Source organism: Halictus rubicundus, chromosome 9, assembly GCF_050948215.1.
Source record: "Halictus rubicundus isolate RS-2024b chromosome 9, iyHalRubi1_principal, whole genome shotgun sequence".
Classification (NCBI taxonomy): domain Eukaryota; kingdom Metazoa; phylum Arthropoda; class Insecta; order Hymenoptera; family Halictidae; genus Halictus; species Halictus rubicundus.
The window spans coordinates 642,635-670,576 of NC_135157.1; the positions used below are offsets into that span (position 1 = coordinate 642,635).

The window sequence follows — 27,942 nt, forward strand, 5'->3', positions numbered from 1 at the left end:
AGAGGGGGCTGGTAAAGGACCGAGCGCGGCAGACGCCATCAGTTCGTGTCGAACCGTTTTGTGCGTCGTGTTGTTTATGAATCTCAATCCGGCTAACCTGTACGATTCAAATTCCTGCCCTTTTCCCTTTCGTGAGGATGTGTTCGCGCGGTTTCTAATCGGTCTCGAATAAACCTCGTTGGGGGAGGGACGAGAAACGCGTCAGTGAAACAATGCACGGAGTATTTACATGATTCGCACCTTCATCGAGCGAGCAAACAAAAGCAAAACACAAAAGCGTGACGACACAGATGAACAGCTACACGTGATTGGTCTGCGTTAAACCTTGGTGAGTGAAATCCATCGCTTCCAAGGAGATCCGTAAAGTATATTTCTTCGCTTGTGTTTGATTGTGCGACATGTCAACCGTGTTCTGGTTGACGAAATCGATCCCTCCGCATCGATCGTAACACGAGCAATCGAACGTGATTGTTCTGAACACTGGCTCGCAGAAAAAGTCCGCGAACCAAGATAATTATTTGCGTAGAAAGCGAGGGTACGCAAATTATTATCGCGCGAAATTGTTCTACGTTTTTCGAAACATGTCAATCGATAACGAGAGAGAGAGAGAGTGAGAGTGAAAGCTCCACACGGCCAGATAATGATCAATGTTTGAATCGACGTGCGTGCCGATATTGAGGTTACGTACATGTATACGAGCGTCGACTAACTACATTTGTTTTTCCAAGAAGAACGTGTTCGAGTTGCCCGTGATGTGTTTTCCGGGAAACACTTAACCTCCAGTTTACATGCTTTATCGCGACAGCTTTGCGCGTTTCACGTGACCGAAATTTCCGCGGCAAGTTTGGAAACGGCTATATAGAAGTTAGTTGCTCGGTCGTACGTCATATCACAGCCTATTTTTCTTTGGCAGATAGTAAACATTACTCAAAAACGGATGTTTCGGCACGCGATACGTTTGTATCATGCGAATAAATCGTGCAAGATAACGTATCATAGTAATATAGTTTTCCTACAGTACGTAATGCACACAGTCGACGAGAGAGTTTACTTTCTTCTGTAGAATAAATCGGTATTCACGTGCTTCTTTTTTTAAACAATAGGTTTCGAACACCCTTCAAAATGACGGATTCTGATATTTTTAATTTATAAGTATTAAGGGCCCGGTCTTCGTAGATTCGCGATAAGGTAGTGTGACTACATTACCGTCAAAAAATGGTTTTACGTGCCTCAAGTTTTCGTTCTTATTTATTAAGAATATTTTGTCGCTGGTAAAGGGCTCATTCGACAGAGGAAGGTTCAATCTAGTGCGCGCTGGTCAGGAGCTGCCGAGATTGTGCAGATATATGATAATATAAGCGTTAGAAGTAGGCCAAAAATTGACGATGTGCCGTGGAATCCAAGCATTTTTATGCCATTGGATGAAATCGAGAGTAGCGCGCGCTAGAAAACATCTCCAGCTACAAATTGAGCTATATTTTGTCTTGATTCTCTGCGAAATAAAGCCAAAAACTTGAACCACGTTTTGGCGTCAGAATTCATAATATCGATAATACAGAGGAAAAAATGTGACAAGTTCAGCTTCTCTAAACTTTATTAAAGTTTACAGATCCATCCATGAGGATATCATCGGGATTATATCATATTTGGTATCATTATCATTAGAAGAATGCCAAGAATATATTGGTGAAACAACATGAAAAAATAATGAAAAATAAAGAAGTTTTCTGGAATAGTAGTGGTCTCCTGGTCTCACACCGATATACCAGACCCAAATTATGTTACACTCCTCTGCGATCTGGTCTCTCGAGTTTCATGGCCCATCACGGAGTATAACACGCGGCAGTGGGCAGTGGGGTTCTGGGACTTTTATCGGCTAGATATTTGGGACATATATCGAGTAAAGACTGTAGTTCAAAGCAATGCGTATGAGTGGATGCGTGGATGTAAGGAACGATGTGTGGGTTAAATATGAATTGTAAACCGAGTTCCTTTTTACGGTTGGAAGGCTGAAAATAACTCTATTCTATTCTGTTCTGTAAACAAAATTTTAATGGAGGGTTGTCACTGTGGTTGTCTCCATTACTTAATTTGTATAATATATTGGTAACAGTGTGTTTCATCTATCTTTATTTTTAGCAAATAGTAGGAGGGACAATACGCTAGTCACAGATTTTCTCTGCAAATTACGAATTAGTCTTCAGTAAGTGATATGACTCCTTTAACAGAAATACTATGTATTATTTCTTGTTTTTTTATAAAAGTTTCATATTGCACAAACTGAGCACTTTTTATTTACTCTTCGAATGATGATAACCTGTTCACCATGGTTAGATAATACTTCTGCAGTCTCTGTTGCCGGATAGTGTGTTTTTTAAGCATTATCTCTCAATTCGAATTTATAGTCTCCGGGGAACTTTATGCTGAATAACGTGTTATTACGTACGTGTTTTACCCACACCATTGCAAAAACTAGCGGAGTCTGTTATGATCACGATTCTCAGAAGAAACAATTCCAATATTACTGAATGGGGAAAATTGATAATGGGTGTAAGGAAATTACTTATCCTTATCATTCATATTAGTTTGTTTTTCGCACCAATTTGGTTATTTTCGTAATTATCTATAGAATTTTTATCTCTAGTCTATACATTTCTTCGTGAATAATTCATCACTGGAGGATAGGAATTTTAGCGATTCAAATGCAAATTCTGAACAGTGTCTAATAAATATGTATGTTATTCATTTCCTTTAAACAGAAATAAAATTCTATTTTAGTTTTGTTATTGTATAGCTATTGGAGAACATGTAGTCATACAATACATATATATTTTCTCCTTTTTTTTTTTTAGAAAAGTATGAACTACAAAAAAGTTCTAATCACTGAAACTGTGAAATAAATCGTTTATATATTTTATAGTGTTAATATTTTTTCATCCACTAAAAACGAATAACTTTTTACAAATTGGTCCAAACACCTTGAGCATCTTTTTGCGATGCTAGGAGCATTAATTTACTAAGTAATGTATAAATAATTTTTTTTTTAATCGCTATTGGTCGCAATTGCGAAGAAAGAAGTAAAGGTCGCAATCTTTAACTTTTTTATCTATGCATATAATGAAAATTTAAAATATGCCTGTTGTAGATCTGACATTAAGTAAATTATATACATACTAAGTAAATAATTAAAAATGGCATAAATTGTAATAAACTGTGCTTCAGATCAATAGTAAGCCCAAAAATTAAAGATTCTTAGATCGTTCAATGCCTGTGGCTTTTTTATGCGTCAACCGATTGCAATAATCTATAAAAGGCGTATTTTAAATTTTCATTATAGGCACAGATAGAAAACACAAAAATTGTGACCTTTACTTTTTTCGCAATTGCGATTCTTTAAAAATTGATTTATGCATTAACCAGTAAAATAATCTTTCTAAAATCTAAAAAAAAAACTCAAGCCGCTTGATCCTATTTTGTAAAAGTTATTCGTTTTTAAAGCGTGTACGAATACTTTTTACTCTGAGTTCATATATTTATTTTTATGAAAGTACGCTTTATATATACCGATATCTGGTTAAAAAGGAAATAATAAATATATTAAGATGTTGATACACCTAGAAGTAGGGGTACGCGAGAACCCGAAATATCGGGGCGGTTCGGGTACCCGAACATTTCGAAATTCTTGAATTTGTCGGGATTCTCGAAAAAGCCCGACAATTCCGAGAACCCACTTGCCATTTATATTTGTTTTAATTAATACATTCATGGTTAATTAATTATTATGAAATTATTATTTACATATCTTGTACGCTACTATACGGCACTGCAGAGTAGTTCGAGAAACGGTAGCGCGCGCGAAACGGTAATGATAGCGCGCATAAAAGAGAATGTCTAACGTCCTTGGCTTCTCTGAATTGTGTCTCGTACCTGTGCGAGTTAGATCCCGTACAAACGTACCCATAGCACGTGCAATTAACGCTACAATTAGCCGGTTAGAATTATCACAAATTTATCGTTTCAAAATATTCTATAATACTACAGACGCATCAAAAAGATTTATTTATGTCATATAGTAACCAATTATTGAAGTATTATTCACTGATTATTCAATCGACCCAGTAAATATTGTGTTTTTATAATAAACAACTATCGATAAAGATTGTAATATGTTTCGAAGTTGATGTTAGACATTCGCAAATATTTGCGTAATTTTTATTATACGAAGTATACAAAAAATAATAATTATAGTTTTAGCGGGATGTCTCTACACTGTCGAACTTGAATATCGACAAAAAGACGCGTGAATCTCTACATATACCTTGTCAATAATTTTTTTCTGTATCTAGGAATTCGTCTAGGAATAATTTTGAACATTTTTCTTCGCACAAATTGAGCTTCGTGCTGCAAGTATCGCAGGAAAATCGAATTGATTTCAAGAAAATCACGTAATTCCGAGTCTTAACACACACTGGCATGCTTAGCTACTATAATTGTGCATTCACTCGTTGTTTGCGATTGAACTTACAATTAGACGTTCCTTCCATGCTTGTGCCATGACATTGAACATTTTTTCACCACATTGTTTCTCCTTTTGTTTCTTCTTACAAAAATGTTTCGAGCCTTTTCAAGGAAGAAACTGTAACAGTTAAAATATCAACAGCTTTTCCAAAATCGGAAATGTAGTATTCAAACACTTTTTGGTGCCTCTGAATACAATTAGATCAGGCTTGAATAAAAGTGATAAGTTCAAGTGCTTCACTCTGTGTGCTCAAGGTACGTTTATCTCGGCCATATCTTCAAAATCGTCGAGTGGTCTTACACCTAATATTCTACATATAGCAGAGGCAAGGCAGATTGAGTTAGTAGATAGCAAGAGGCAACTGTTACAGTTTCATCCCACAAAAGTACACATTATGAAAAATGAGTTTTTATTTCGACGCGCGAAGAAACAAAGTCAGTCATTTCCAAATTATTTCTTTATAAAGATCTAGAACTACACGATTTATTAGAGATTTTTTATTTACATTTACTTTACATTTAGGTAGGTACAAACGTATTAATAGATTAGTGCTAATAGTATAACAAGAATCCATCAGTTTTATTTTACAATTACAATATTGTAATTCTGTGAGGAAATATACTCCAATCACGTAAACTGTTTGGCACTCCTAGTGTTAAAACTTTTATTTAATTCTGTGTCTATAGAGTTTTATATAAAAAATCATTTGTTGTATTTTAATGGAACAACAAACAAGCACAATATTTTCAGGTTTTGGTTTCGGTATCCCCCTCAAAGTCGATAAAATTCCACAAACGATGCTGTTGGCGTATAAAGTGACTTATTGTAATCAATTCTGCTTTTGTAATGTTATCTCGTCAGAAATCTAACATACCTATTAACAGATATTCAGTATATATGAGATTATATCATGTGAATATCAGAAGATGATGAAGTGGTTACGAATTGCGTTTCTATATTTGTTTTAAATACCATTTGTCTAGACATGTAATCTTAACACTTCTCAACTAAAAATCATAATAAGCGAGTTCTATAAGTATTGCTATAACAGTCCATAAATTACAACAATAAACATTATGAAGTTCTATAAAACTATTTCCCGAATGGATTCGAAAATCGGAAGCGGTTCCTAAATTCCTATTTGTCGATATGAACACATCATGGAATATTTTTAAACCGATGATAATTAGTAGACTGCGGATTTTAATGCAAAATAAAAAATATCTAATTTAATCGTAAGATACACAGGAGCTACATAGACATTGATGTACTTTCAAATGCTTTAAAGGTTTCTACTGTTTTGTTCTTTATCGAGGAATTTTTATTATAAATGCATAAAATCCGCAGTCTAATAATTTGACGATGTTTATTCAAAGAATGTTAATGTCGAATAGAGTGTCTAATCAAAACAGATTAAATATACAGGATCCACTGTAATATTTAAAAGTCAGAAATAACAAATCTGACAAATGTCTGTAGGAACATTACAATATCTTGTTGAACAAATTGAAGTTTGTTTCTACTTTTAAGCACTAATAGTAAATAGTGGATACTTCTTTATTGACATGTGTTGTGCGACAACATTTCACATAAGTTTACGGAACTTTTTAGTTAGTAACCGAGAGAATAAAAAATAAAAACGTGCATTATTTAAGAAAAACAAATGGATTGATAGGAAAAACATTATTTACATTCCCCTCGATGTCTTTTCGTAGGAATCACGTATTTTCCTCCGTGTGACGTGTGTCGCAGGCATTGGGAAGAGTTCAATGATCCCAATTAACGGAGATTAAGCTCGTTTAACAAAATAAAACAGTACGTAGTACTGAAAATCACTTTTGTGATCTCATTTCTGAATAATGTTCAAATATATCAAGCGCTAAATAATTTAGTTAGTTTTTTATGATACAAAGAAACATATATTAACAGGAACAAGTATTTTATTCAAAGCATGTTTATTTTCACTCCAAAAGATTTTCCAGTCGGCGAAATGAATTTTATCTTATTTCAATCCTCATAAAATGACCTATTAAAATGGAATTTTTTTTGTATGAAATCCCCACAGTCTGCTGATGACAACTTTATTAGCCATATTTTTGATCACAGACATTTTTTAGACCCATTTTTCTCTTAATAAATTTAACTTTACAGAAGAAGTAAATTGTTAAACGTTTCTTGTATAAAGCAAATCTGTAGACTTTTCGAAATGTACTGACGACTGCGGATCTTTGGTGCATGTCTTCTAAAAATATTTTAAAAAGTGCTAGAATATAAAATTCTACTGGATTTTGTACGATTTTTATTTATTTTAGGTCTACAACGTCTACTACCACTGAAAATAAGATTTTATATGATTCCACTTTCTTAACATTTGTCTAGAAAAACTGAAAAGTGCATAAACATCCGCAGTCTATTAATGACACATGTTTTTTTAAACATTATAACCATTTAAATCAGTTTGAAGCGAGCGAGGCGTGATTAACGTACGATTCTCTTCAATTCAATTCGTATTGAAGTCTGATGCTAGCTACGCTACATGATAAACCAGACCTCTTGCAAAAATCACCGATAGGTTATCGGAACGCGAAAGAAGAAATCTACATTGGTTGAACGAGTGTAATCGTCCGCAACAGTACGTATGTACTGTTCAATAAGTTTTGTATTTTTTTTCTTTTCGATAACAAGTAGGCCACCTTATAAATTTTGATGTGTTGCACACGAGTCCAAAAGTAGTTTCTCATCATTAGACTATGTTTTTTGACAAGTTTAATTCGTCGAAATTTAACCTCAAATTTGAGAAGTTTGTGGTTTAATGATAAAAACTTTTAAATGTTCGAGAAAATTGACGTGTTAAAGGCTTCTGAATCTGTTTTTAAACACATTATTGCAAACAAATTGTGGTATATAGGAAAGTACGGAATTGTTCTATGAAAGAATCATTCGTACAGATTTTACGGTTAAAGCAGAGGAAAATATTTACATTGAACAATGTGACTTGTCTTCTCAAAATTAAATTTCTCAAAAACAGAAGCAGGCGATAAATAAAGACTTTCGCATCCGTGATCAGCGCATTAAAGTCTACACTAGTCTCACGTGTAACGCGGCCAAAAAACTGTTTGATTATAGTTTTAATAGAAATGTTAAATAAAAAAAATCAATTTAATTTCACATAAAGCATTATCTAGATTTGCAGGATTTAAATTATTTTTATAATCGTTCAGTATAAACTTCAGTGTTGAAAAGGCGTGTTCAACGTTAACTTGCGAATCAGGTACGCCATGAATATGTACACTAGTGTTGCCTTGTAAAGATACGGAAATTTATATTTCAAATGTTAATCTGGAATTTAACCAGAGAATAATCTTTTAATGTTGTTGTAATATTATTCCTATATAATATTTAGTACTTGCTATACGTATGTTTCAGAACATTTTTTATGTTAGTTAAGAAAGTATCTGTTTCTGTTATCTAAAAACTTTCATTTTTAAATTTTATTAATTCCATTCATAACAAAAATTTTAATCTCGAGAATTCTTTTATATCGGTTCTCATTGGAACTTATAATATGAGAACTTTTAAAAAAAAGTATCAGATGTAATAAATTCCAATGTAGCTGATGAAAAAGTTCTGGAACTTTTTCGAATGCTGCTTTAATTAATAAGTTTGATTTACGGAAAAGTTATGTTTGTTTCAACAACCTAACGTAAAGAATCGTGTTTAGCGAGACACTTACTGTGCACTTACTGCAATTTTTGATCGCGTCATACGAGAGTCTACTGCACAAAAATTGTTCACTGTTTATCGAAACGCAAAATGGACGTTGGACAGTGCAGCTTGTTGGTCTGGCAATCCAGTAATCGTGTCAGCTTGAAAACCGAACGGTTTTCATTGTTTTCATTTCACGTTCGACCTACGCGAAAGCATGCTCTTGGAAATATCCGTACTTCTTGAGCAAATATGCGTGTAGGTCATTAGCCCGGATCTACGTCGTGCAAACAAGAATTGCGTACAGGATTCGATACGTGACAGGCATACTGGTTAATCTTACCGTCGCGGATCACATATTTCTCATTCTTTTGTTCACCTGCGAACGCAATTCTCGATCTTTGGTTCAACTATTATGTGGCGTGTATTGAAGTACAGTAATGTTTTGGTACAGAGCGGTGTATAATTATACTGCAGACCATTATGCAAATTAAACATTTTCTAAACTCATTTCGAGACATAGAAATCAGACAAAAGTGACTTTTGTTTTTTAACCATTTGAATGAGTGCAATAATACTGTTAGATTCGGTTAAATTTCACCTTGGCAATCCAGAAATTTTTAACTTTTTTCTATACAATCCTGTACATCTTGACGAGAAGATGCCAAAAATCGAAGTTTTAAAGCGAGCAATTCACTAGTTCTTCTAATGTCTCCACAGTTTCGCATTTCATCCGTTCATCTTTGTTATAAATACATAAAATCCGCAGTCTATATAGCGCCATTCATATTTTTAAGATTTTTTAACTTTGATAGAATAACTTAGGAAAATTAAGAGGATGATAAATAATGAACTTTACGTATAAAAAATATTGAAGTTGTCTGCTATACGCAGGTTATTTTCGAAATCGTGGTACAAACGGCTGGGTGTTGATACATGAAGAAACAAGTCGAAGAAAAGAATATAGATTTTTATAAAATGTTTGATTGATGCTTATACTTCATACTTTTTTTCAAAGCAATTTAAAAGGGATTAGAGCTGACGTTAACGCAGATAAGAAATTAGGAGCGGTACGTTTCCCGAGATAAATCAGTAAATAATTGTACATCTATCATCAACAATGTACATGTAGATATTTGAAAGCATCAAACTACTGATTAATTTGATTAACGAGTAATTGAAAACTAATTTCAGTGATTCTAAGCTCTATGAATATAGTGAATATAATCTTCAGACGTTATTCGTGAAAAGGGGGAAGTGATTACACAATTTTATCAACGTACAGATAACATACAGTGACTCCCATTAGTCCGAAAAAGACGATAACATTTTTAATGTTGGACCATACGACTTGAATTTTTTTTAGGAGTTAGAACAATTAGTTTACTGCATGATATGAAACAAATTTTTTCAAAACTTGAAATTGGTCGGATTTGCAGAGAAAATACTCAAAGTTGTATTTTACATATGTGGGCCTATATTGAAAATTTCATCGAAATCGGCTGATGCGGGAAAAAATGACAGACATTAAAAGATTCCTTAGATTTGTTACTTTTTTATTAAATTTTCAATATAGGCCCACATAAAAAAAGTTGTAAAACACAGCTTTCAGTAGTTTCTCTGAAATTCCGAACAATTGCAATTTTTTCAAATTTTTTCACGTTACGTAGTTAACCAATTATTCTGACTTCTCAAAAAAAAAAAAAAACAGTCTTTTTAAGAGTGTCCGATTATTAATGGGAGTCACTGTAGTCTGTACGATATGGAAGAAGATTTTATCAATATATAACTTCGAAGTTACGGGCTTCAGTTCTATTTCTTAAATCTGATGTAAACCTAATTAGTGAGTTAAAAGAACTACGATAAGAAACTGAATATGTACCGTTGTTTGATATATGTACTATCTACTCAATCAATATTAGCATACTAACAGAATGAATACATATAATCTTTTTATTCACCCTTTAGGAAACGAACATTTAACCTTTATGTTCTTCTCAAAAATAGTTGCAGAATTATTTCAGGATTCACATTATAATTTCACAATTTAAAGAAATTAGGAGTGTACGACATTTCGGATACCCGAGCCTCGAATCGAAGTTAAGTTGAAAAATTAGATTGGAAGACCATGAAAAAGCATCATACTCATCTGATTACAAATTTGTGGGACTCAAATTTACTTTACACTACTGCTGCCCCCCTCCCTCCCCCCAGATCTCTCCGATCCCTCTTAAAACTAGTCAAGCGGTAAATACGCTCGACAACCGAGGGTGAGGGTATCGGCGGAGGAGTATCGGTGAGACCCACACTAATGCAAACAAACCAAAATATTGCAAATTCTCTAATTTTTATTTATTCTTTAATTTTTTCTTCGGCGCTTCTCCACATTCGTATACCCCTAAATGAAATCTTACAACACAAACGGAGAGAAATCGGGCATTTCGAAATTCTAGAAACAGGAAATAGATGAATTTTGCGATGAACGCGTTGTAAAGAGTTCATGGTAACTCTATGAATACTTTCTTAATTTTTTTACTTTGTCGACACATCAACTACGTTATTGTACACAATGGCTTGATTTCCTCGATCATCCAATACGATTTTGCAACTTGAACATGCAACGTACACTCTAGGACCGATACAGAAATGTTAGTCACAGCGAAAATATAAAAAATTATGTACCTACAAAGAGATAGATCCATGAATCTCTTCTAAATGCTTGTCTTTGTAATGGTTCACTAAGAAGTGATCCAGTTGGAAGATCAGCACGATGACACACGAGTACACGAACAAAGAATTGGCGGATATGGTTTTTTTCTATGGCATGGCTCATGAAGACAGCGAAACTGCACACAACGCCTCTTTGCTGAAAGATTTCCGAAACGAAAGATTTCGCCAGCAACGTTATTTCCGCGTGTGGTGCAGAATATTCGAACATATGGCTGTGTGCGTCATTCCCACGAAATACTTGAAGAGAAACCTATGCGTACTCGCCCGCAAGCAGCGACCAGACGTAAAAAAACTGCCAGAAATGGTGCAGGGGCCAGTTCCAACCAAAAGATTTAGAACCACTCCGAGAAAAATTACGGTAGGACCATACTGAAGTTCGAGATCGTATTGTTTGAATGACGGAAGCAAGCCACTGATGGTACCAGAACGACAACATTGAATTTCGATAATAGTCCAGATGCATGAAGTCGCTTTACAAGTTCATTGTAGAATATCTGCTCCACTAGATAAAATTTTTCAATTTTCATAGAAACCTGAAGTACAGTAAATTCTCATTACAAGACAGTACAAACCTTACAATTTGCAGTCGAGTGGCCGAAGCTCGAGAGCCGTCGCCACCACAACATTGTCGACTATATCGGTGTGAGACTAGAAGACCCATTATTTTTCGTTATTTTTTTATGAAACTTTCACTAACATATTCGTGGCATTTTTTTTTATTAAAATGAAACCAAATATGATATAATTCCAGTGATATTTACTTGTGTAACGAGCGATGGAAGTCTTCCCATAACAATTACATTAACGGGAAATTAGTGTAAATGTGATCCGAATTATATCACGTTTGGTATCATTTTAATCAGAATAATGCCACAAATATATTGGTGGAAGCCTCATAAAGAAATAATTAATAATAAAGAAGTTAAATTTTTTATTTAAAGCCCTGCGCTCACGCGGGCTTTGATATGCGCCGGCAGCCGCGACTCTCCGCGGCTCTTTCTTTCCCATACGCTGTCCTTCTCTGCGTTCGAAACTTTCATCGCTCGTTACACAAGTAAACATCATCGGAATTGTATCATATTTGGTTTCATTTTAATCAGAAAACTGCCACGAATATGTTGATAAAAGTTTCATAAAAAAAATAACGAGAAATAAAGAAATTTTGTAATTCGATTCGATTCTTCTGGTCTCACACCGATATAGCCGACAATGTGTGGGACACTCCTCGGCGGTATTGGCTCTCGAGCTTCGCTGTCCGTTTCTCCGTGCAACATTGTATCGGAGACTGACATTTTCGCAGTCTTCTTGTCACTAGCGCTTACTGGTCATAGGTCATTTATGGCTTGTAGACGGATATGACTCTTAGATTTCCAGCGTGCCCTGTGTATTTTAAATGCGACGCTCGGCGAGAACTTCCGATTTCGTATAAGAGTCAGTAAAAAGAACGGCGGGACTGACTCGTAATGAGAATTTACCATTCAGGGTGGAAGGAAACTGTATGCCACGACTACCACAGCGGGATTCTACTCCTTGGTATCGGTGGAAATTTGTTCATACAAGGTTTCGCAAAACTGACACAATTAGCACAATTTTCAAGGTCAAAAGTATTCTTTATTCCATCGTATAGTACTCGTCAGAAGGAATAAAAGTTTCAATGGAACCATTTGAACAGATTTGCAAAGATGATTTTCTCGAATACAAAGCCTCGTGACGAATACTAAACGATGCGATAAAAAAATTAGTGTTGACTTTGAAAATTGTGCTCCAGGTCACTGTTGCGGAAACCCTTTTAAAGATAGTTTCCCTGAGGTCTCAGAAGCTAATCAGTGTAGGTTCCTGTGCTTGGAAACTAAGATAGTTAAATCTTTGAAGGTTTACTTTTAAACAAATACCCAGTGCATATAAAGGTTTAGAAGAATATGTTTACTAACAGATAACCTAGAATAAATGGATGACACAATTGGTCTTGCTCCGATTAAAAAGTAAATCGTAATCAATTGTTAATGAAATTAGTTTATGTCATATATAGACTATAATTAAAAAATATTTATAATTTATAAAAAATAGAGTTTGATTTACTTTTTACTTGCAATTATACAAGCGTACATGAAATTGATTCGTTTAATATCTAATGTGACTGAACAGCGTAAACACAACTATATATACAGGCTGTCCCAAAAATGTTGTACTTCCTTGAAAGGGATAATTCCAGAGATCATTTGAAGTAACTTTTTCCTGTGCGAAAATGTTCTCCGTGGCCTTGCTAAGGAGTTATTAACGAAAAAACACGGACCAATCAGAGCGCGGCTATAGCAGAGGGTTCCCGGCTCGTGGCATTGGGTGAGTCAAAATCCGCCTGCTGTATCCGCGCTCTGATTGGACTGTGTTTTTCGTTAATAACTCCTTAACAGCCGCGGAGAACATTTTCGCAAAGGAAAAAGTTACATCAAATGGCGTCAGGAATTGCCCCATCCTAGGAAGTACAACATTTTTGGGACACCCTGTATGTACACTATATTATTTACACCATTTATCCTTCGAACGGAACAGATGCGCCATAAATGTTTATTTTTTTTTATTTGCCATGATAAAGTAAATCATGATAAAGCTAATTGTAAGGCATGTTGAATATTTAGATTAATTAAAAATGAATGTCCAAATTTAAAAAAAAAAAGGCAAGTCTGCGTTTAATATTTTAATTAATCCGCAGTGAATGCCAAAATTTGAAAAAAAAGAGAAACGTCCTTGTATAATTTATTTCATCGGTAAATATAAGTTGTATTCTGGAAAACAGATTGTAACGATTAGGATATAACAATCTAGCGTACTTCATTTGCTATTATAGTGAATTCGCGTTTTATGTCAGCAGCACGGGTCTTGACGTCGCTTATTGTTCGAAGAGTCACTATTTTGTGATCCGCGCCGAATGTAGAAAAGGACAGCGAAGCTCGAGAACTTCTTTATTTTTTATTATTCTTTTATAGGACTTTGACCAACATATTCGTGGCAGTTTTCTAATAAAAATGGTACCAAATATGACATTTACATGTGTAATGAAAGATGAAGGTTTCGGACGCAAACAAGGACAGCGTATGGGAAAGAAAGAGTCGCGGCTGCCGGTACAGTTACCAATACAAGGCCCGCGTGAGCTCAGGCCTTTATCCAAACTTGAACTTTTTTATTATCAATTATTTTTTACGAGACTTTCACCAATATCAAAAATAAAATTATCAAAAATTATTATATTTTAATATAAAATTGTCATAAAATTTTTATTTATATTTTTTATAAATCAAATTTGTATTATTCAAATTTTTTTGTCATAAAGTTTCATTACCAATCAAATTTTAATGGGAATGTATCACGGAGTCAGGTACATCGGTCAGACAACAGTAATGCAGTGGGGACACTTCTTCATTTTTAATGATTCTTTGATGAAATTATTAAATAGGTTCACTAATAGTTATTAAAGGCTATAGCCGGTTTTGGGGGCCAAATCGGCCCTGGAAGGGATTTTATTCCAATTTGCGCCATTCGATAGCCTACCAAAAAAGATACCTTTCAGCCAAGTTTTAGCCCTATAGCTCATCTGTAAGGGTAGTTACAGAGGAAAAACGAAAATCCAGTTTTTGGCCCATTTTCCCCATTTAATGACAATTTAAAATTCTGAAAAAAATCTGACACATTTCGGACACCAAACCACATACTTTGAGTCGTTTTCAGATTTTTCCGTTGTAAACTCTGGCTGTAAAAATCGAAAAACACGAAAAAAATCGAAAAAATGCAGATTTCATATGGAAATCTAAGAGTGACCCAATCAGAATTAATTTAGCAATAAGATATTGTCCTAAGTATTATGCTCAATTTTTTTCAAATTCCTGCGATTGGTGCGTCATAGTAGGAAAAAATAAAAACCACTTTTTTCGGCGTTTTTTCCGTGAAAAACTAAGTTATAATTATCGTAAAAATATATTATGTAATATTAAACATCTCTAAGTTCAGGGAAACATCGTCCAGACTTTAAAAATTGCGTAATACAAAAAACGACAATTATACTACGAAGGATATATCCCAATATTTCAAAGGTATTTTCAACGGCGCCGGTTGGTGCAGTAGCTATGGTCTCCGACTGCGGAACCGCTGAAGACTTTTTGGACCAGGTTCGGATCTCGCCCCGGTCCAATTTTTTTTTTTCTTTAATCACATGTTTTTTCGATTTCTAACCGTATGATTGTTGTTACGCTGTTGTAAAAACATTTTTTAACTATGTTTAAACTATTTTTTAATAATTTTCCGGAAAAATATTTTTGGAGTACTTTCGGCCTTTAGTCATCTACGGGCTGTATTACTTATCTACTTAACATTTTTTTACATAGAATAAGTGCATCGACTTGTCTATTAAATCTTTTATCTTTAGTCGGTACTTTACTTATTGTTAATAATAAATCTAGTGTTATATTGGGGTCGGGAGGTATTGTTGTATCTGTTTCTGTCAAGTAAAAATATTATTAGAGATATTATGAAAACGATGTTTATGCTTCGGAAAACTATAACCACTGTTGTCTGGAAAAATTCCTGATGAAGGACATTTTCGATTCAGGACTTTGGGCATTTAACTGAAACAATCGAGCCGTGGACATTGCTTTATTGAGGTGTTCCAATAGTCTTTGCTGTTTTTTATTATATCTTTTACAAGCAACGAGCAGCTGTCGCAGAAAAACGCCGTTTAAAAACATATCTTCCACCGATATTTTTGATTTTCCGGAAATGACAGAAGACGATTTGAAGATACTTTTCACGGGATCATACCAATTATCTTAAGCTGTTTCGTATTTGGCCAAGATAATGGATGAACACGATAATAAAATTAATGTCCGTTATTTAATAGAAAATAATAATATTGTAAAATTGGAAGTAAAATCGCGACATATCAACCGCAAAACGTACAAATGCTACATAGATTATATACCAAACACAACTGGTCATTCCGGTATAAAACGGTATTGTTGTGAATGTGCCAATGGTAATCGCACTATTGGATGTTGCTCACATGTAGCTGCTATCATTTAATATTTATTTTCTGCTCGATACGACACAGACATAGTTCGGCCAGCAGAGTTGCTCACCAGAATTTTCAATAACGACCAAATAACACCGACATTTAACGAAGATAGCGACGAAGACTGAAAACGCCATACATGATTCCACTGCATACCAATCCACCTATAATTATTACAGATTATTCCTAATAATACTTCATGTATATATTTTCTGTCACAAAAATAATCAATCCCTTATTCCATGTAAAAAAATGTTAAGTAGATAAGTAATACAGCCCGTAGATGACTAAAGGCCGAAAGTACTCCAAAAATATTTTTCCGGAAAATTATTAAAAAATAGTTTAAACATAGTTAAAAAATGTTTTTACAACAGCGTAACAACAATCATACGGTTAGAAATCGAAAAAACATGTGATTAAAGAAAAAAAAAAATTGGACCGGGGCGAGATCCGAACCTGGTCCAAAAAGTCTTCAGCGGTTCCGCAGTCGGAGACCATAGCTACTGCACCAACCGGCGCCGTTGAAAATACCTTTGAAATATTGGGATATATCCTGCGTAGTATAATTGTCGTTTTTTGTATTACGCAATTTTTAAAGTCTGGACGATGTTTCCCTGAACTTAGAGATGTTTAATATTACATAATATATTTTTACGATAATTATAACTTAGTTTTTCACGGAAAAAACGCCGAAAAAAGTGGTTTTTATTTTTTCCTACTATGACGCACCAATCGCAGGAATTTGAAAAAAATTGAGCATAATACTTAGGACAATATCTTATTGCTAAATTAACTCTGATTGGGTCACTCTTAGATTTCCATATGAAATCTGCATTTTTTCGATTTTTTTCGTGTTTTTCGATTTTTACAGCCAGAGTTTACAACGGAAAAATCTGAAAACGACTCAAAGTATGTGGTTTGGTGTCCGAAATGTGTCAGATTTTTTTCAGAATTTTAAATTGTCATTAAATGGGGAAAATGGGCCAAAAACTGGATTTTCGTTTTTCCTCTGTAACTACCCTTACAGATGAGCTATAGGGCTAAAACTTGGCTGAAAGGTATCCTTTTTGGTAGGCTATCGAATGGCGCAAATTGGAATAAAATCCCTTCCAGGGCCGATTTGGCCCCCAAAACCGGCTATAGCCTTTATTTAAGTTTCTCATCATTTCTCATGAATTAGCGTTTCTTTTGATTTTGGCAACTATATCGAATGACTCCAGGTCGATGTCCGTTGGTATCGTAAACCTTGTGCAAGTACAGTTCCGCGCATACAGAAGATGGCCACTAGCATTACTCGGATTGCAGAGAATAAGGACCAGAGGGAACGCAAAAGGGTGAGGGGATCAGCATTTCCACAGTTAAAGCGACAATTATATTCATGGTTCGTTGAGAGAAGAAGTTTGGGAGACAAACTATCTGATGCGCTGCATTTGCAGAAAGTTCATCAAGTACAAGAGATAGTACAGCACCAAGTTGCAATCTGAGCGCCGGGTGACTTGCCAACTTTAAAAGATCGACAGTTGGCACGCAGATGTCCGGGCTATCCTGCAGTACATTTTAAGGGTTTTTCAGCTATTTTCGACGTGTCATAAATTTTAGCCTCGACGAGTGATTTCCAGAAAGAAGGTGTGGGGTTCACGGACATCAACGGACCTTCGACCTGGAGTCACTCGACATGATTTCCAATATAAACAGAAACGCTAATTCATGGGAAGTGACGAAAAACTTAAATAAATTTAATAATTATCAGAAAACCTATTTAAAAGTTTCATTAAAGAGTAATTAAAAATGAAAAAGTGTCCCCACTGCATTACTGTTGCCTCACCGATGTACCTGACCCCATGATACATTCCCATTAAAATTTTATTTAATGATATCGTGTTAGGTATCACTTTAATCGGAAAAATTCCACAAATATATTGGTGAAAGTCTCGTAAAAAAATAACTAATAATAAAAACTTTAAGTTTTGATTTAAAGGCCTGAGCACACGCGGGCCTTTAAACTGTACCGGCAGCCGCGTCTCTTTCTTTTCTATACGCTGTCCTTGTTGGCGTCCGAAACTTTCATCTTTCGTTACACATGTAAATGTCATATTTGGTGTCATTTTCATTAGAAAAATGCCACAAATACGTTGGTGAAAGTCCGATAAAAAAATAATGAAAAATAAAGAAGTTTTGTTGTTGGATTAGTAGTGGTATTCTGGCGTTACACCGATATCTCCGACTGGTGTTATGTTTAGCGTCGGCTCTCAAGGTTCGGGGTCCCTTATGGTATATACCCCGTGGTAGTGGGGGTAGTTCAGGGACCTTTATCCGTTAGGCTTCTAGGGACATATATGTATCGAGAATTCACTGTATTTCAAGTTTGAAGTACCCCTCCAATCAAAGTAGCTGGAACCTTGTTCAATTCTTACATCCTCTTGAAGGAAAAAGAATCTTCAAGGAATTTAATTAAATTTCATGCGATCTAGTTTATACAGTATTAGAGAATTTATTTGAATAATAATTCATTAGTAGGTTTTATGAATTTATGGCAAAAAACGAGTAGGTAGATGAAATTTAAAACAGTCCAAATTATTAAAGAATGTATAATTATATGTCCTCTTCGTGTACACTATTTATATAGTGGCATATGGTTGCAAATGGCCGAGAAACAGTGGATGCGTTACGGGGAGACACCCTATATTCTTCCCATAAGATTTAACAAGGAATATCGTCTAATAATAAATAGATTATAGTTCACAAATTTCAATGATGAGTGTCCACATCCTTTGGATGGGGGTGCAGGTAATAAAAATAGAGTGGATAGCTATTATGACTTCAGGTATATTCTTTCGAAAAACAGTCCATAAACTATTTGATATAAGGACGGAACATTATTCCTGATTTTTAAAAGGCGGTCGCTCAAAAAAGGGTTGTTTGCGAAAACCGCCTCTGAAAGTGATTTTTTTTATCCCTCAATAACGGATTTATAATTCTGACAAAATATCCAAGATAAAACTAAGTTTGTAGCTTTATTTTCGCTTCTATTTCATCTAAATATCTGAAGTAATAACTGAGAAAATAAAAGGTATGACTTTTCACTCCCATATTGCCCTGAAACGAAGGAGTAGATTTCTGAAATTTTACAGAGTAGTGTTTTAGGCAAAGAATGTTGTTTAGCCTAAAAAAATGTGAAAAACGACACGGGGGCTCAACGTCATTGACTCGTGCAAATGATTCTGACTAATCACTGAACGCGCGAATGCTTTCATTAATACGCGTGAACGTTATTTTTTTTCCAGCGGACGTGTTCGTGCTAGAGTTCGCAAAATGAGAGGTCAATGGTGGATCATATTGGCAATTATTATCGTCACGTGCAACGGTGACGATGTTCGATGTCCTGAACAGTATTGCACCTGCTATCCAAATCATAACAGCGGAACCGAGTTACGCTGCCCAACAGGGAACAACTCGATCTTCGTCGTAAACGTTGCACCAGCCAAGTATATACAGGTGAGCACGCGTGACTCATCGATACTCTCTGAAGAGGATCTGCGGAGTCATGGAGAAACAACAAGAAAAATCATAAGGCTCATCGATAGAATCATCGAAAGATAATAAAGTCCTTGTATTCGTAGGGGGGTGTAGCCTAAAGTCGGTCATTAACATTTTATTAAACAATTAAATCACAACAGAGATTTTAGCTGTTAAACAATGTGAAGAATAATAGCACACAGATCAATAAAACTGACGAGTCTCCAAATTGACCATTGAAGAAACGTTGTTATAAAAAGAAGAATCTCTGATTTCTTGAGCATATTTTGGTTACTTGACATAACCTTAAATAATTATTGTTTTCATTGAAGGTTTTTCTTTTAAATTCACCACTGTAAAGGACTGTATTTACGATTGTAGTCTCTAGCACAACCAGCTAACAATAATTTATTTATTTTTTTATTAATTATCAATTAGTATGTTGTGTGTGTGTCGTACATTTTTTATAAGCTAAACTAGTAAGCTGAGAAAAATTCATTTGCTAATTTTATTTCATTTAAGTTTATTCAAATACGTATATATTTGTGTGCTATTGTTACGATGGAATCGAATATTTCATTTATAATACTTTATTTAAGCGAAAAAATCCTTGTAACAATAAGTTTGAACCAATGAATAGTACAATTTGTCCTTCAGGATTGCAATTATTTTTATTTAATAAAAAATCGTATTTATTTTTTCCCGTTATTCTGGACTAAAAAATGGTATTTTTTGGCTCTGTTATATGTTTGCGTGAAATTTAATTAACTGCATAACAATGAAAGATTTTGTACAAGAACACACGTAAATATATGTTACATTTATATTTTCTTTATACCATATAATACTAAAATAAAATTGTTCACTTCAATTGTTCAAATTGTTGTTTGACTCGTTCATTTTCTGTAGTATGCATTATGAACCAGAACTTTCTATTTCTTTTACGTAACGTGCTAAGTAACAGAAAACCTGACTGCAATCGGTACTACGATGAAAAGAAGTTAACAATTCAAAGAATGGTGTATATTTAAATAAAGTCACGATTCTATTTTCTCCTTTTTAATTTTTCCTAATTTGATATTAACAAATATCATTTAATTGTACTGTGATTATTTCGTTAATAAAAATAGTACAACTATAAATCTGCACTGATTTTACAGCTTGAAAACTCTATTTTCACAATTCATCAAAGGCTACATTTTGAAACATCTGTAAAACCGACTGAAGAATTTTTTCGCATGACTGCATCCATCATAGATTTGAAAATTGAAGTTTCTCATTTACAACGACCCCCTCAAACTTAATGTGATTTTCTTTGGTCGTTTTATTGGGTTTGGAATGAAAGGTGTCCTGCCAATTTTACAATTATATATGGTATACCGTGAAGGCTATATATACACAACTAAATTCGTTCCTCATCTTTGTTCCATAAAACAGTAAAAAAAATATCGCACATATTTCAGAGGGTCGTTGGGAAGGTTCCTCCTTCAAATCTAGGCTAGATTTATTCACGAAATTTTTTAAAATGTTTTTACAAACGTTTGAACTTGTAGCATTTTGGAGAAAAAATGTATCCCCAGTTTTTCTGTCCAATTTTATTGTTGTACTACTATATTTGCGAAATGACCACAGTTTAAATATCAATAGTCTTTCGAGAATCGGAAATTTAGTGTTCAAATTCTTTTTGGATCCGCTGTAAATGTAAAAATTAACAAGAACGTATTTTTTAATGTACGTTTTAAACAAATGGAGGTATTTCATTAAATATGGCTGCACTCCGCGACAATACTGTAGGACATTGTACATAAAACCATACAAATCTACGTTACGAAGATTTTTTTCAACACCATATTGTAATTAATATTTCTAATAATTACGAAGCTAAATAAGAATAGCTGATATTACTTTCTACTAATCACAAAAAAAAACTATAACGCAACCTTCACTAAGTAAACAAACTGAACGGTGTCAGATAATTTCGATTGAAAGACTTAATAGTGTAAATATGCAACATTGCAAATAATAGTAAACTTGTCATATTTTTTGTTTGTACAAAATGCTGCAAGAAAAAAGTTCAATTAAACCGAAGTGGCCGCGATTTATATGTATGTTTTGAAGGGCAATCTTGTTTATAAAGACTAATTTCCAAGGCAATTAGGCAGAAATGGTCGTGTTCCGTTTAATTACTTAAAAGATAGCATACAGTAGAAATCGGCGTAAACAGTTAAGTAAACAATAAAGAGTTCATGTCATTTGCAAAACCATAAATTGTTTTAACAAAACACCAATAATCAGTCGTCACAAGGAGGCGTGATTATGCTTTGCAGAAGAAGGGACTCACTTGCATAAAAAACGGAAGAGTAATTTTTTCTGACGAATAACGTTTTAATTGAGATGTACATAATTTTTACTTTCATGATTTGAAGAAAGAGTACATCACAATTGAAATGTATAAATAGGTGGCGAAGGTATTATGATATAGACGGTAACAGAGAACCATATAAAAACAATTATAATGATATAATGATAATCATATTATGATCATATTAGATTCATCCCTTGATATAAGCTATCATTTGTCACGAAAAAGTTTCAAAATCAAGAGACCCCCAAAAGGGGCGGATTTTTGGGTTACTCTTTACATCTAACAAAAGTGGAAATGGTTAAATCAGATAACAATTAAAAAATAGCATAAATCTATATCAAAAAGACTGCTGGAGGGTATAAACAGTAAAGGTGACTGTATATGCTGTCAGTAAACAGTAAAAATAAAGTATTCTTATTCAGTTTTTACGAACACCATTATACGTCTTTTAATTTTGTCGCGGCGGTAAAAATAGGTGTTTTTAGTTTTATTGTTATTATTTTTATAGTTATAAATTATAGTTTACCGAAAATATCTTTTATGAAGCAAACAAGGCACGCACAAGGCACGCGTTTATGGTTTTGCATACTACCTTGCAATATTGTCGCGGAGTGTTTTAAATAAACGTGACTGAAACAATTGTGTATCGTGGCAAAACATATAGAAAGTTTCAGATAAGTTAATTTTATTTGATCATCATGAGTCGATATTTTTTATTAAAAATAAATTTTCCCTTTAACATATTATCTACCGGAAGTTTAAAAATCTTCTTGTATATAATGATCTCAAACAAAATAATTAAATTACGTTATTGAGGGTGTCTTGGTAATATAAGATTGAAATCGCTATTGTTGTTCAAAAATCCACTAACTAAAAAGTCCTTAACCATGGACCCCATAGACTCGTAAAAGTTTAATCGCCGGTAAATAATGTGGTAAGAGCCGTCAATGTCACGCCGGTATGTTTTGTTATCACCCACCGAAACACCATCTTTTTATACATAAACAAATTGCCATTTCAGATACAATGTGAAAACAATGCGGAATGGTCGGACTTCCGTGTCTCCAATTTGTTCCCTGCACGGAAAGTAGAGTCCATCTTGTTTCAATTGTGCAAAATGCCGACGGACGGAGGCCTCGCGAAAATCGCGCGCAAACTCGGCGCGGAGAGCGTGGACAGACTAATATTTCAATCGTACGGCAACGAGGCTACGAATCTGACCAAAAAAGACCTCGAGGGATTCCCAAAATTGCAACAATTGATCCTGTCGTCCAACAATGTCAGCAATCTCAGCAATGATTTATTCACGAGCATGCCGGAGCTGACGTGGCTCGACTTGCGAGAAAACAATGTTCGTCTACGGTTGGACACCTTCCAGAACTCCAATAATCTGACAGTACTCGAGTTGGGACAAAATGGAATAACAAGCATCGAACCGGGCGTGTTCGACAAATTGACGAAATTGAGTTTACTCAATCTATGGCAGAATAGACTGACGAAGATCGAGCCAGGCACGTTCGACAAGTTGGCTTCTCTGAAGTCCTTGGATATCAATTCGAACGAGTTGACCACTTTGTCCGAGAACGTCTTTCAGAATCTTAGTAACCTCGAGGTTTTGAACTTGTTCGGGAACAACTTTACGTCGTTGCCGGGGAACATCTTCCAACACAACAAGAAATTAATAAAGGTGTTTATGTATACAAACAAACGGAACATGACAACCTTACCCAGCGGATTGTTCGCGAATCTAACAAAATTGACGCTGGTAGAGCTCAGAAGCAACGGTTTAATCACGCTTCCAGAAGATTTGTTTCGTGGTTCCATCTCGATAAACAATATCAATTTGGAAAGAAATTATCTAGCGTCCCTTCCAAGGGATATATTCAAAGGACTGCACAATTTGACAGTACTAAAACTCCATTTCAATGAATTAGCATCGCTGCCCGATGGAATTTTTTCAGACACACTGTCCTTGACTGAAATTGACTTATCAAAAAATCATATTACTTCAATATCCAGGTAAAAATTTAGCAGCATAGCGCAATTACACCTACTTACAAAAGCAATGAAACTTAGCACACATGTACAGTATCTGCTAGATAAATGTCCCAAATATCTAGCCTATAATTGTTCCAGAATTATCCCCACTACCGCGGGGTATACTCCGCGAGGAGCCACGAAGCTCTAGAGGCCTTGGTCGCCGAGGAGTGTAAACATAATAAGAGTCGGGTATATTTTTCATTAGTTTCTTATGGGACTTTCACCAACATATTCGTGGCATTTTTCTAATGAAAATGATACCAAATACGATATAATTCCGATGATATTTATTTGTGTAATGAACGATGAAAGTTACTTCCCATTACAATTATATTAACGGAAAATTAGTGTAAATATGATCCGAATTATACCGTGTTTGGTATTATTTTAATCAGAAAAATTCCACAAATATGTTTGTGAAAGTCTCATAAAAAAATAATGAAAAATGAAGAAGCTTTGTTATTGGATTAGTAGTAGCCTCACGTCAATACACCCAATCCGTATTACATATGTTTACACTCCTCGGCGACCGAGGCCTCTCAAACTTCGCTGTCCTTTTCTATGGTCGGCAGTGGATCAAAGAATAGTATCTTCTAGCCGATAATTGTCCCTGGCCAGACCCGTATTTTGGATAATTATCGAGCAGACTCTAGATGTTTGTCAGTTGCAATATGCTTATGCACATAGCATGTTTTCTTAAGAAACTGTTTAAATCATTACAGGCACTTATTTGAAGACTTAGTATCACTGAACCTATTAGATATGTCAGAAAATCAGTTGCAAACAATAGAAGACGCAAGCTTCAAATCTTTGGAGAACCTAAAGATTGCAAAATTTTCTAACAATCTGCTCACGTTCAATAATTCATTATCTGCGTACCATGACGAGTTTGGAAAAAAATCACCATTCCATCATTGTCTATCCTTAGAAGAATTGTACCTCGATAAGAATAATATTTCTGAGATATTTGGTGATTGGATTATAATTAGCTTAAAATTGAAAATATTGGATTTAAAATACAATCAGATACCTTACATTTCGGTGAGTATACATCAGTCTTGGGCATTATCCAAATACATTATTTGAGAAGTAACAGTTATAATAATACACTATCTTATTTGGATACCTGTTACTTAAAATTATCACGTGTCATTTTATTCGTACAGGCAAATAGGTTTTCTTTAGACTATTTCGTTATTTGTTAAATAAAATATCGAATACTACCTCATCTTATCATGTTAGCATCGTCAATTGTATCTGAAATACAGATTTCTATACAATTAGTGTCTTGCGCATATGACTTAGTTGAACTTAATATTATACAACTCGGTTAATTAATTAATTTAGTCCAAATTTTATATAAAATCATTTCTTATTTTATTTGGGTAAAGTATTTGTAATAAACATATTATTTGAAGTGAGAATCATTAACAGAACTGCAGAATCATTATTTCAAATGATTATTTATTATCGTATTTCAAATAAAACTTGCCCAACCATGATACATTACCATGTCAGATCTGTATTACAGATCTGATTACTATCAGATTACTATCTGATTACTATAAGTTCTGTAGTATACTATAACGTTGAAATTTTGTATGAAATATTTCAGACCCAAGATCTGCAATTCACATCGAATGAAATTCGGGTGGACCTGAGGCACAACAATATAATTCACATTAACCTACGCAGTGCAGAAATTGTAGCGAAGTCTCAAACAAATAAACGTTCTGTAGTGATATTAGTGGAAGACAATCCAATAGCTTGTGACTGTAATTTGTTTGATTTTCTTCGTTATTTAGAGGGAAACATGCACCCCTACGTTCAAAACTATTTTCATATCATACCAGGAAACTTAAAGTGCCAAAGTCCAGAAGGGTCAATGAACATATCTGTGAGTGATCTAAAATCGGAATCCTTGAAATGTATAGTGACGAGTCCGTGTCCAAAAGGTTGCACATGTTGGCAGAAACCATTCAAACCATTCATGGCAACATTCTTAATTGATTGCTCCTACAGAAACTTAACAAGTATTCCACGCAATATTCAATGTCTGCCTCTTCATAAACTTGAATTAAATTTAGAGGGTAACAAGTTAACTCAACTAGTACCCCTAACTGACCTTGGCTTAAGCAATATATCAATGTCAAAGCTGCTTTTGTCAGATACGAATATCTCAAGTGTACCCTTGGATGTATTGCCATCCGATGTTGAGGTGAGTGATATAAGTGTCCCACATTTTATATTATTACAGAAGCAAATCTAACTCGACAAGTATCACAATTACACATCTTTAATTATATCACAATCTTGATTTTCACGTAAAGAATGTAGAGTTAATTTTAATACAACATTCAAGCTAAAAATACAACGATATGATAAACAATCAATAATACTGTAATATTACATCTAGATGATCAGTTATACTGCCAAGACTGCACGCATCAACGATACTGTTAAATATTAAAGTATTTACCGAAATGTCTTATTATCATTTCTAATCTTTTACACGATCAGTAAGAATGTCAGCATCTTTTAATACTGGCACTATTGTCGAATGCGAAAAATTTGCTTTCCATAAAGCTAAAATTGAAATTTTGAGGTCAATATACATATTCACCATCTTCTGTTAAAACATTTCAGGTTCTAGAACTGCACAACAACAACATTAATAAGTTGGATTCGGACGTTTTACAATTCATGAGTAATTCTACCAAGTTGAGCAGAATTACGCTTCATAAAAATCCGTGGACATGCGACTGTGATACCAGAGATCTTTTAAACTTCATCCAAACAGAAATACCTAGAATTTCGGTATCTTCGCTCATTACGTGCAAGGATACAACGATTTCAATGTTAAAAATGACTGCGACCGACTTTTGTCCTCCTGCAACCGCCATGATCGTAGGAATCAGTCTAACTGTAGCAGTCGTTGGACTGTTGATTGGCATATTAGCAGCATTGTACTACCGGTACCAACAAGAGATTAAGGTATGGCTATACGCGCATCAACTCTGCCTATGGTTCGTTACCGAAGACGAATTGGACAAGGACAAGTTATACGACGCTTTTATAAGTTATTCGCATAAAGACGAAGAGTTCGTTATAAACGAATTAGTGTCCAAGTTGGAAAGCGGTCCCAGACCGTTCAAACTGTGCATACACTTCAGAGACTGGTTAGCAGGAGAGTGGATACCGAATCAAATAGCTCATTCTGTTGATGATTCGAAGAGAACGATAGTCGTATTGTCGCCGAACTTCTTAGAAAGTGTTTGGGGACGAATGGAATTTAGGGCCGCCCACAAACAGGCTCTCAGCGAAGGTCGAGCAAGGGTCATACTTGTCCTGTACGGTGAGATTGGTGCCATTGATAATTTGGATCCGGAACTCAAAGCCTATTTGAGCATGAACACCTACGTAAAGTGGGGCGATCCTTGGTTCTGGGATAAACTGCGATACGCTTTACCACACCCGCCAGAGTTGACCAGAAGCGCAATTAGGAACAAAATTTTTGAAAAACATCAACCCACTATACAAATTAACGGTGACAAAAAGGAACTCATTTACCCAAACAGTGAACAGGTAACAGCATCTGCGGCGAGTACTCCTCCAGCCGATACCATTAAAGTCTTCAAATGCGACAACATCAACGAAGCTCAAAAACATACCGTTGAAAAGCTAAATATATCAAATAGCAACGGAACAGTTATCCTTTCGCCTGAACAATTAATACTGAATAATTCAATTAATAAGGTACACTGTACCACTGTGTAGAGTATAAGACATATGCATATCGTATAAGGACTGATGCAAACTATCGAGATCGAATTTATTTAAATCTAACATGTTATTTCACAGTAAGTACTTCTCTGTCAATTTCAATACGTGTAAATAGTGAAATTTTATTAGGTATCGTAGTATTTTTTACAACAAGCAACATTTAATCAGAATAGCATCGATATAGTTCTAAAATATCTCTAATTATTTTAAGATATTAGTTTTTAT

General features: G+C 34.6%; 2 protein-coding genes across 2 annotated transcripts in view; one reads left to right on the top strand and one right to left on the bottom strand.

Moving 5' to 3' along the window:
• Nucleotides 1-27,942, bottom strand: part of Lerp (lysosomal enzyme receptor protein) — a 67,368-nt gene that overhangs the window by 27,610 nt on the left and 11,816 nt on the right. The gene's annotated exons all lie outside the window — the stretch shown is intronic.
• Tl (toll like receptor) lies at nucleotides 27-27,862 on the top strand. Its single transcript, XM_076793696.1, has 6 exons — nucleotides 27-328; nucleotides 19,298-19,508; nucleotides 22,916-23,913; nucleotides 24,657-24,975; nucleotides 25,550-26,152; nucleotides 26,581-27,862. Exons 2-6 carry the CDS (start codon nucleotides 19,326-19,328, stop codon nucleotides 27,709-27,711), a joined length of 3,234 nt encoding a protein of 1,077 aa, XP_076649811.1. The 5' UTR covers nucleotides 27-328; nucleotides 19,298-19,325; the 3' UTR covers nucleotides 27,712-27,862.

Bases quoted from the DNA above. Each gene is read 5' to 3' on its own strand.
- Tl (XM_076793696.1), top strand. From the start codon at position 19,326: ATGAGAGGTCAATGGTGGATCATATTGGCAATTATTATCGTCACGTGC. The intron at 19,509-22,915 runs GTGAGCACGCGT...TTGCCATTTCAG, and splicing joins CACCAGCCAAGTATATACAG to ATACAATGTGAAAACAATGC. The intron at 26,153-26,580 runs GTGAGTGATATA...AAAACATTTCAG, and splicing joins TATTGCCATCCGATGTTGAG to GTTCTAGAACTGCACAACAA.